At 45.8% G+C, this 10830-nt stretch overlaps 2 protein-coding genes across 2 annotated transcripts; both read left to right on the forward strand.

Moving 5' to 3' along the window:
• The first annotated feature begins 393 nt into the window (after positions 1–393).
• LOC128746177 (protein stoned-A) lies at positions 394–3706 on the forward strand. Its single transcript, XM_053843220.1, has 3 exons — positions 394–439; positions 1254–2335; positions 2391–3706. Exons 2-3 carry the CDS (start codon positions 1282–1284, stop codon positions 3704–3706), a joined length of 2370 nt encoding a protein of 789 aa, XP_053699195.1. The 5' UTR covers positions 394–439; positions 1254–1281.
• Positions 3707–3741: 35 nt separating this feature from the next.
• Positions 3742–8527, forward strand: LOC128732502 (protein stoned-B). The gene is made up of 6 exons (XM_053825766.1): positions 3742–5829; positions 5885–6110; positions 6170–6931; positions 6994–7414; positions 7939–8331; positions 8386–8527. The coding sequence occupies exons 1-6, from the start codon at positions 3742–3744 to the stop codon at positions 8525–8527; spliced, it is 4032 nt and encodes a 1343-aa protein (XP_053681741.1).
• The last annotated feature ends 2303 nt before the right edge of the window (positions 8528–10830 follow it).

Raw genomic sequence — 10830 nt, forward strand, 5'->3', positions numbered from 1 at the left:
ACTCGAAGGGACACGGTACAACAACAACGATGGCGGCCACGCATGCGCCCGGTTGCGAATCGATAGACAAATCGAGGGTGCTGGCCGTTGGGTCAACACTGGTGTGAAATTGGCAAACTTGGTACTGTTTGCAGGCGTTTGATCACAACTTTAATGGTGTAAGGTATTTTCCAGCGCGTAACTATACTCTGTAAAATTTCAATCCGACTGTGTTTCAATGGAAAATCGCTGAAATTTCGCAAAATTGATTGTTGGCCTAATTGTCTGCTACCGGGATGACCTAATGTCCGAGTTGACTTGAACGCTCGCACCGAAGTCGATATCTGAAGTGAAAAATTTTCGGTGGGTGTAAGGTGCTCGCAGGATACGTTCCTGGTGGAAAATTGTGAATTTTCAGCCGAAACTTCCTCGAAACCATTGCATGATATTGCAAAGAGACGTAAGTAGGCCGCAGGATGCTGAATTCGGTGCAGTTCCGGATGCGGGCCGTAACGTTCGGGCAGAAGAATCGAATTTTCACGCCGTTCCATTGTTGCCCCAATGCAATGGTGGTCGTCACTTGGCGCTCGGCTGACTGCTCCGTTGCCTAGCTTTAGGCGATGTCGGTTGTATTTTTTCCCAGCGGAACGTGACTATTTTTAATGCGCCTGAAATGGGGAGCCTATCGTTGAATCAAAACGTCTGCTTGGATGGGTACCGTAGGCTTTCGGTGGGTTAATTTTGGCAAGCGATTTTCTTCTCCGAATAAAAATCGATAATCTTCCAAGTGCTTACTCATTCATTGAGAATCGTCGTCTCGATGGCACCCAATACATTTAGTCTTTTTTTTTGGTAGTCGATTTTCAGTGCAACGTTCGACCAAATAGGGACAATTGAATTATTGGAAGTGTATATATGCGACCAATGGGCTCTCGAATGCAGATTTGGAGTTTAAAAATAACTCTGCCGGACGTGCATCCATTTCTTGCTTGTTCAATAACTAGCTAATTGGACCCGTCAAAGTGAATTAATGATATGTGCAGATTGTGTCCGCAGGTAGAGGTAGAAAAAGTGAGTGCATTCATTGTTTAGTGCAGATAGCAGAGAGGAAATGCAATTACGTTGTGCGAAGAGGAATAATGTACTTTTCCGTTGTTACTGACGTTCGACTTAAGAGGGGAGAATGTGCAGCGAAGCGTTCGTTTTCTTTTTGTGCTGACCTTGAACTAGATATAAAGTGAATGTTTACTCTATACTGTTTCATTTTCTTGCAGACGTTTCGATGTCTCGGCAGTCTAGATAATGCTTAAGCTACCCAAAGGATTAAAGAAGAAAAAGAAAGGTAAAAAGTCGAAAAAAGATCAAGAGCTCTTCACAGAAGAAGAGCTCGAGCAATACCGCCGTGAGCATCAAGCTCAGGCATCCTCTGCGCTCAATTCGGCCGCCCCATCCGATAGTGAGGATCAGCCTGCTGGCGAAAAATCATCCGAAAACGACGAGGAATGGTCTAAGTTCGCAGCGCTTACCACTGGCATCGATACCGTTCTCAAGAAGACCCAGGAAGATCTAGACCGCATCAAGGGTAGTTCATTTTTCCAGAAAGTTCCGACCAAAGTCGAGCTCGAGGCGAAAGAACGGGAGGAGCAGCATCGCCGAGAGCAGGAAGAAAGAGAGAAGGCTGAGGCAGCCGCTAAGGAAGCCGAAGAGAAGAAGGCTGCCGAAGAGCTCATCAACGCCGTTGTTGAGCTTTCCGACTCCGAACCGAACTCCGAGGTCGAGGAAGACATCTTCGACACTAACTATACCGATGCTATAGCTTCGGGAGAGCTACCGATTGCCTACATTCCAGAGTCTCCTGTGTTAGAGTCTTTCGACGGGCCCGATCCGTTCGATACTGCGTACGCCGAGAAGGTAATCAAAGGACCAGAGGTTTCCAAACGAGGAAAGAAGATAGTTAATATTGGCGCAGCCGTTGAAGTACTAACCGGTCGAGTAGAGAGTGTATCGAGCAAAGCTTCGACCCGTCGGCCTCGGCGTGGACCGAAGAATCTTTTACTCGAAAGTTTCGACGACGCGCAAGCGGACGGCGAGGACGGACAACTCGCTGGTGAAGACTCCGCTCCACAGCAACCTGAACTTACTCTTCTAGACGACACCGATGAGCTTCCGAACGATGCACCAATCGATCTGAGCGTTTCGTTGCATCTCGCCCTACAGAAAGAACAGGAAGCTAAAAAAGAACAAGAACCGGCGGAGCCGGAATTCAATCTAGACGAATTTGACGATCTAAAGAAACGCGAACCAGCGGTTGAAGGGGACAATTTTAAACTACTTGTAGGTGAGCCCGATCAAGAGGGTAAGTTTACTCTTTTCTGTTTCTGTTACGTTGTCCTTGAAATGATTTTTTTTAGGTTCAAAAAAACCTTCTCGTCCGCCGCCACCGCGTCCATCCACCGGACCACACATCCCGGACGCTGCAGACGCCGACGACGAACTAGACCTCGACGCTGACGATCCGTTTGATACCGGATTTGTCGAGCGAGTGCTTCCGGCTACCGCCAAGGAGGACGACGATTTCGATCCACGCGCAGGGGAAGCCGAGGAAGACGACGATTTTGATTTTGATCCCCGGGCTGGAGACGAACCGTCAGCCACTGTAACACGGGTGAAAACACCCGATCTATTTTCTGCCGAAGAAAACGCTCAACTGCAAGTTTCCGGTGCACTGACCAAAGATTTACTGTCAGGAAGCAACACCGATATCACCGATCTTGCTCAAACTCCGCTTGAAGTGCTTGCTACCGGAGCTAATTCGGAGGAATTTGTTGATCCGTTCGACACATCGGCCGTCAACTCGATTGTTGCTCCAGGAAAAACTGAATTGAAATTCCTAGAGGAAGAACTTCTAGCTGATAAGTCTAGCGGACTAAAGCATTCACTTAGCGATCCGGATTTCGATCCCCGAGCTGACAGTGAACCATCCGGACAACCGGACGAAGCTTCCTCTATTGCACAGCGTAAATCTTCGCTGTGTTTGCAAATCAACGGAGCTGCCAAGAATAAAAGTGTAGTTTTTGCCGTTCCTGCATCCGATCTGCTGAGAATCGACGCTGATCACTCGATAACCAAGAAACCACTCACTCCTTACTACAGTCGAGAGTCTTCGATACCGGAATCTGAAGCAGTCGATCCATTCGACACTTCGTTCGTTCCGAATACCGAACCAACGCAGGTTGAGCTGAGCCTGATTGAGCAAGAATTAAATAACGTCACACTTAAGCACAGTTTGTCTGATCCGGACTTTGATCCACGAGCTACTACACCCGTAATCGAGCAGAAACCTCAATCATCCAACCAGCAAACAAGATCTGATCTGCTCGGTATAGACGAGCACCACAACCAAAAAGTTCTAACACCGGCAAGGGAAGCCGAACCGGAAGAGATTGACCCGTTCGACACTTCGATCGCTGTGAACATCCAACCCGGACGGGCAGAACTGAAACTTATCGAGGACGAGCTTATTCCAGCGCCTGTACCTGTCATCAATCCGGACATTCTTTCCGACTCGCAGGACGGTGGGGCATTTTTCGTGAAGGTTCTGACACCTCAACCGAGCAACTCAATTGACGAGGCGGACATCGATCCATTCGATACCTCGTTCGCCAACGACTTGGGACCAGGCAAGACTGAAATCAAACTTCTAGAAAACGAGTTAATCGATAACTAAAGCAAAGCAAAAAGAACAAAACTAAAACCGGCAAAATGGCAAACCCATTTTTGATGGACGATGAGCCGCTGGCTGGCAGCGAGCCAGTCTCCAATCCATTCCTATTCGGTGATGACGCACACGGTGACGACAGTACGGCGGCGGGGGTGGATGATAATCCATTCTTGGCGCAGGGTGGTAATCCATTTGCGGATTTTGGCGGCGAGGCAGACGAACCGGCTATGGGTAATGTAAACCCTGCGTTTGGCACTGCGGGAGTCAACGCTGTGGTGACAACCGGTGCCGAAATTTTCGGAGTTTCCGACACAATCATGTCCCAGGGCGGAGGCGGTTACCAACAATCACAACATTCGAACGGCGGTGCTGCCAACTTTTTCGACACTACAATCAACGAGGATGACGATCTGATTATACCGAAGCCAACGCATCTGCATTTAGGTTCGCACACAAACAACAATTTGATGGATGATGCCTCGATAAACGCGTATTCTAGCGAAGATGAACTGAAGGCGGTCAAGGGAAACAATGGTAAAATGCCACCTCCAAGACCGGCTCCACCACCATCGCAGGCGACACAGCAGCTGATCAGCTCGATTGCTAACCAGCTCGATCAGACCAGTACGAGCCTGCTGCAAAAAATCCCGGCTACCAGAACGCCCAGCCCGGTGTCCATGAGAGACTTGCACTCTCCCAGTCCAACACCTGACTTTGGCGATCTGTTGTCCGTGGGAGACCAACAGTCGGAGCAGCCGCAGGATGACCTCTTCGGCACTGGTATGTCACCTAATGTTAATAATGATAATCCATTCGCTGAGCCCGCGGTTCCAACGGCCAACGTCACCACCGCTGCCAAACCCGAAGTCCAGAAGCCTCCACGTCCAAGACCACCTCCACCGCGACCTGCTCCTCCAAGAAGTTCCTTAGCATCATCACCGGTTACGGCGCCGGTTCCCAGTGTTCCACAAATGCCAGCTGCTCCAGCTCCTCAACAGCAGCAAGAAGCCGATCTCTTTGATCTGTTCGGAACAACAACTCCGAAAGTAGCTCCTCCTAAGCCACCGGCTCCAAAAACAAAAGAAGACATTCTCTCACTGTTTTCTACTCCTGCACCGACTGCAGTTGCAGCTGCTCCAGAACCGAAACAGACTGACCTGCTGAGCGGAGATTTTGATGATATTTTTGGAGGAGCAGTCGAACCCACTGGAGCAGACTCGTTCGTCCCTAATCTAGCCGAAAATCTCGTGCAATCCCAGATTGCACCAGTCGCAGCAGCTCCGGAACCACAACCCGACTATCCGACCGTTACGGAACCAAGTCCGGAGCCTGAACCGGAACCAGAGGAACAGGAATTCCCGCCTCCAATTGATCTTGAACCTTCGCCCGAAATAGTGTTGGATGCTGCTCCAGCGGTTGAAGATTCGGTGATGCGATCGGAAGGGTCATCTGACTTCAGTCCTACCGGATCGAACGTCACTTCCGGGAACATTCCAAGTTCCATTTCAGGCAGTACAGTTAATATAGCTGCGGTTGAAAAGACTGACGACGGTTACTCCATGGAAGCGGAAATGGTGCACGAACAGGTTCCGGCTCCAACCCCTGCAGAAATAGCCGCTCCAATGGATTACAATCACGTGGATGCACTGTCATCGACGGAAGTATCAACAATTGCCTCAAAATTGTTTTTCACCGAACCAGAAATGACCGTCGCTCCACTCGCCGATACGGTCAATCCGTTTGCTCTGGCAGCAGACGACCACGATCCGTACGCAATCAGTTCGGGTCCGCCACCAACGGCTACCGAAGGACTTTTCGGAATCAGTGCCAACAATAATAATGCAGCGATTTTGGATCCGCTGGATAACTTCACGCGACCTGCACCAGAACCGGATGCGTTTGATTCATTTGCTGCCAAGTTCGAAGGTAAGCAGAACAAACAGGCCGGAAACATCTTCCTGGAAAGCGATCTGGGCAGTTCCCAAACGGAGGATGCGTTCGGCGCAGCGGACGCCTGGGGCACGGGAGATGTGTCCGGTGGTGGTGGATTCGATGGTGGCGATGGTTTTGGGAATGACGATGGATTTGATGATCCATTCCTGTCGATGCAGGCGCCTCCGGTGCCGGAGGTAAGTTGCGGTAACTTCGTAATTGTAAGCGGAGGTTTAAGTAATTCTATTTTAGGGAACTCCATTCGGACGATCGCACTCGAGAGATTCGGATGAAGGTAATCATTTCAGCGTAGTTATACGCCCGAAGGAGGGTCTGGAAGCCGGCCTGGCGCCAGCTCTGGCGCCGCCACCGAGAAGTCCTCAGACGGCTTCCATTTACTCAGGTGATTCTTCGCCGCGCGTGAATCCGTTCGACAAAGGAGAAGACGCCGATGCTGCTCTCGCAGCTATTCCGGATGGTGAGAGAATTGCTTAAATTAAATCGAACTATGATAAGATAAAATGATTTTATTTGCAGCCACCCCGCAATTGCAACGCACTGATTCGCAGGAGACACCGCCTACACCGTTGTTCGATGAAGACGTTTCTCAACCGCTGGAGGACTTCCCGCGAATTGTGTACTCGGGCGATGGTTGGGAAATGCAGCTGCGGCAACCGAACAAGAAAAAGATAACGGGACAGCGGTTCTGGAAGAAAATTTACATCCGATTGGTTTACCAGGGTGATAACCCGGTGATGCAGCTGTACAACGCAGCCAACGATAAGGAACCATTCCAGGAGCTTCCCCTGCAGGCGTGCTACTCGGTTTCGGAGATCGGAGCGCAGCAGTACGATAATTTCGGTAAGATTTTCACCATCAAGCTGCAGTACGTGTTCTACAAGGAGCGCCCGGGAGTACGTCCGGGACAGGTAACGAAAGCGGAACGACTGACGAACAAGCTCAGCCAGTTTGCGGCCTACGCGATTCAGGGTGACTACCAGGGCGTGAAGGAGCTGGGTAGTGACTTGAAGAAGCTGGGCCTACCGGTTGAACATGCTCCCCAGATTTCGCAGCTGTTCAAGTTGGGTTCGATGAACTATGAAGATATGAAACAGTTCTCGGTCTGCATTGAGGAGGCATTGTTTAAGATGAGTGTCCACCGGGACCGTGCGTTGACGTACAAGACGGAGGAGGTTCAGGTAACCGCAGTTGATGAGTTGTACGTCGAGCAGGATGCGGAAGGGCATGTTGATAAGCAGATTGCTAGGGTTCGATTGTTTTTCCTGGCTTTTCTGTCTGGTAAGTGTGGAGTTTTGCTGTGTTGACAAGGACTGTGATTTAGACAAAGTTTGTTCTTTCAGGGATGCCAGATATTGAGCTGGGCGTTAATGACCTTTGGCGTCAGGGTAAGGAAGTGGTTGGACGGCACGATATAATACCGGTTGTGACGGAGGAATGGATTCGTCTGGAGGGTGTGGAGTTTCATGGTTGCGTGCAGCAGGATGTGTACGAGCGTTGTCGTACGATTAAGTTCAAACCACCGGACGCGTGCTATATAGAGCTGATGAGGTTCCGCGTGAGACCACCGAAGAATCGGGAACTTCCGCTGCAACTCAAAGCAACATGGTGCGTTACTGGCAATAAGGTGGAACTGCGAGCGGACGTGTTGGTGCCGGGATTTGCTTCCCGTAAGCTGGGACAGATCCCATGCGAGGATGTTTCGATTCGGTTTCCGATACCGGAATGCTGGATCTATTTGTTCCGGGTCGAAAAGCATTTTAGGTGAGTGTTACGAGTATATTCGAAGTCAACAATTAAGAATAAAGATAAAAAATGAAAAATGAAAAATGAAAAACGAAAAATCAAAAATGAAAAATTGTAAAATCGTAAAATCGTAAAATCGTAGAATCGTAAAATCGTAAAATCGTAAAATCGTAAAATCGTAAAATCGTAAAATCGTAAAATCGTAAAATCATAAAATCGTAAAATAGTAAAGTACGACTTCTCGATTTTTCGATTTTACGACGTTTCGATTTGTCGATCTTACGACTTTAGTAAAATCGACAAATCGAAAAGTCGTAAAATCGAAAAATCGAGTCGTAAAAAAAAGTCGTAAAATTGTTATCTCGTTTAATCGTTAAATTGTAAAGTCGTAACATCGTAAATTCGAAAAATTGCAAAATCGAAAAGTCGTACAATCGTTAAATCGTAAAATCATAAAATCGTTAAAGCGGTAAACCATAAAATCATGACTAATCGTAAAAACCTTCAAATCCTAAATTTTAGAGATGTTTCATTGATTTTAGGTACGGGTCGGTGAAATCTGCTCATCGTCGGACGGGAAAAATCAAGGGAATCGAACGATTCCTGGGAACCGTAGAGACCCTGCAGGAGTCGCTGATTGAAGTTACTTCGGGGCAAGCTAAATACGAACATCACCATCGGGCAATCGTGTGGCGATGTCCTCGGCTACCGAAGGAAGGACAGGGAGCGTACACAACGCATCAGCTGGTGTGTCGCATGGCTTTGACCAGTTTCGATCAGATTCCTGAGCAGCTGGCGCCTTACGCGTACGTAGAGTTTACGATGCCCGCGACGCAGGTCTCCCACACGACGGTACGATCCATCAGCGTTCAGGAGTCCGAAAGTGATGAACCTCCGGAGAAGTATGTTCGCTATCTGGCGAGACACGAGTACAGGTAGGTTGCCATAATTTGCCCAAGGGAAATGGTAAATCAATATTTATTTTCAAGGGTCGGCATCGAACACACGACGGGCGAATCGGTTAATGCCTATCTGGCAGCGACAACTGTTAGCAAGCAGCCGATTCAGGAGGAACAACCGATGGCCACTACACCGATTGCCCCCAGCGACTCCGATTCAGATTCGAACTAAAGTTATTTATCGGCAAATGCAAGGAAATATGGCGCAGAAAAGGGGAGGAGATCCATGAAACTATAGATTGTTTCTTTTTATCAATTCTCGGAAAAGAATCTCGGTCGAGGCCCGCAAGGCTTAAACAGATGAATTATGAATAGACCTAGCTCAAGCAGCAATGCGAGTTTTACTCTACTCTTATGGCGGTTTTCAAAACCAATTTTGGTCTTAACTGCAGTCATAAGAGTGTAATAAAACCCAAATTGTTACTTGGGAGCAGCCCAAGCAACAATTTGCTTGGCTTTTATTGCGCACTTATGATGGTTTTGATGACTAAATCATGTCCTTGAAAACCACAACAAGAGGTCGATAAAACTCAAATTGTTGCTTTGAAGTATAATTGATAAAACCAACCTAATATGAGGTTGCATGAATGAAAAGAAGAAAGTGGAACAGTACTCAAATAGCCTTAAATTGACGGATAGTGACAGCAAGTTGTCAACCATTAGTGACAGCAAAAATGTTGCTATTAAACAATTGAGCATTTGCAATTTTTCATACTCTTGGTAATTCCTCTTACATGAAATGTCAAAATCAGCCACACTGACACTGTCCGCCATGTTCGTTCTTGGAAAGCTGCATAGAGACTGTCTTGCTGAAGTTTTCTCGGAGTAAAGAAAAGAAGGATAGTAAATGCTAATTTTTATTCATGCAGCCCACGGTGAGTAGTAACAACCACATGGAAGGAAAGATGTAATTAAATTATGTTAGTTTTGACAATAAATGAGACATAACAGAGAAACTTTAAAAAAATCAAGTAACGAAAAGTATTACAAGTTATATCAAACTATTATTTTATCATCAAAAACAGTATGTCCCCAGTTTCCTGTTAGTAAACATGCGATTATTAATATGTAGCTTTACTTGCTTGTACATATTGTATTAAGTTGTTCTATGAGATTCGTGTAGTTAATCAAAAATGCAAATAAGACGCTGTAGTATTCTGCAAAGTGAGTTATACAAAGTTCTACAGTAAACGTGAAAAAAAAAACCACACTACTCAATGTATGTTAATCTTATGCCGCAGCTGCTGATGTCGTATACAGTAAAACACATTTAACACAAAACCTTATAATACTCGTTGCAATAGTTCGTAGTTTTATGGCAAACCCGAAGCAAAGACGGAATCCCAGGAACAACATTTTCGGCACTGTTTGATGATGATGCAAAAGTGGAAGTTTTCAGTCCAAACCACGCCCCAAAATTTAATCCTGCTTTCGGTATCAATCACATATCATAGTAGCCATCATTTGTTAGTTCCTCAGCTCATGTTTCTATGTGTTGTTAGTACCCATATAGTGATGGAAGTTCTTTCGAATGAGATTTCAAAAAGTGGGAGAAGAAGTTTACCAAATAATTATGCACTAGTGGCGTAACTAACTAGAATATCCTTATTAAATTATTCCTAGCTCCTACGAGTAAGACGATGATGCATTATTATAATACTACATTATACTAACTTACAGCAAATCAAACTAACACACGTTATCATTCACGCAGTACATGTGTTGATTAATGATATATGATAAACAAAAGCGTAGAACCTAGGCGAAGCATAAAGAGTAACAAATCGGGGCGGATTTTGTTGAATAATAAATTGATATACTTAATACAAAATACAAGGGCATGTGTATTAAATTTTAAAATAATAAAGTTTAAATTGAGCAAAAAAACATGAATCACCATGAATTCGGATTGAATTAAAAAACTGAAAAAAGAAAGTAAAATAAATATTACTGATGAAATTATCGTTATATATGCAAAACAAAATAAGAGAAATGAGAGAAAATAATGATCGAATAGAGTAACAAAATTACACAACAATACCGCTTGTAAAGGAAACCGCCAGCAAGCGGTGATGGCGACGACGGATTACACACGCGTAGTGTCAGATATACTAAGCTAAAGAAATAAATAAACTTGATCCAAAGAATAATCAACCTGCAAACAGTAAGAAAAATATAATCTAAATTATACCGTATATATACATACACACTCACATTACAATAAAGATGAATAAATGAAAAGAAGAGATGGAGCCGCGGTTGCTTTTGATTGCTTGTATCACTTTCTTCGGACAAAATGAATGTTTCAGACGTTTTCAATATGCTGGTTTGGATGGGTTTCTCCGTACAAAATGAGATATTTTACGTAGAAAACTCCCAAGCTGTGCGCTACGGTAGCTTTATCATCCTTTCACAGCTCGTTAGCTGACTGGTCGGAAAAGAAAATGTTTTATTGTTGAATGTTTTGGAGCAGAC

The sequence above is a fragment of the Sabethes cyaneus genome, chromosome 1, assembly GCF_943734655.1.
Source record: "Sabethes cyaneus chromosome 1, idSabCyanKW18_F2, whole genome shotgun sequence".
In the NCBI taxonomy this organism is placed as follows: Eukaryota; Metazoa; Arthropoda; class Insecta; order Diptera; family Culicidae; genus Sabethes; species Sabethes cyaneus.

Excerpts from the sequence above, each read along its gene's own strand:
- LOC128746177 (XM_053843220.1), top strand. The coding sequence starts at position 1,282 with ATGCTTAAGCTACCCAAAGGATTAAAGAAGAAAAAGAAAGGTAAAAAG. Across the intron at positions 2,336-2,390 it reads AGGTGAGCCCGATCAAGAGG|GTTCAAAAAAACCTTCTCGT; the intron begins GTAAGTTTACTC and ends GATTTTTTTTAG.
- LOC128732502 (XM_053825766.1), top strand. The coding sequence starts at position 3,742 with ATGGCAAACCCATTTTTGATGGACGATGAGCCGCTGGCTGGCAGCGAG. Across the intron at positions 5,830-5,884 it reads AGGCGCCTCCGGTGCCGGAG|GGAACTCCATTCGGACGATC; the intron begins GTAAGTTGCGGT and ends ATTCTATTTTAG. Across the intron at positions 7,415-7,938 it reads CGGGTCGAAAAGCATTTTAG|GTACGGGTCGGTGAAATCTG; the intron begins GTGAGTGTTACG and ends CATTGATTTTAG.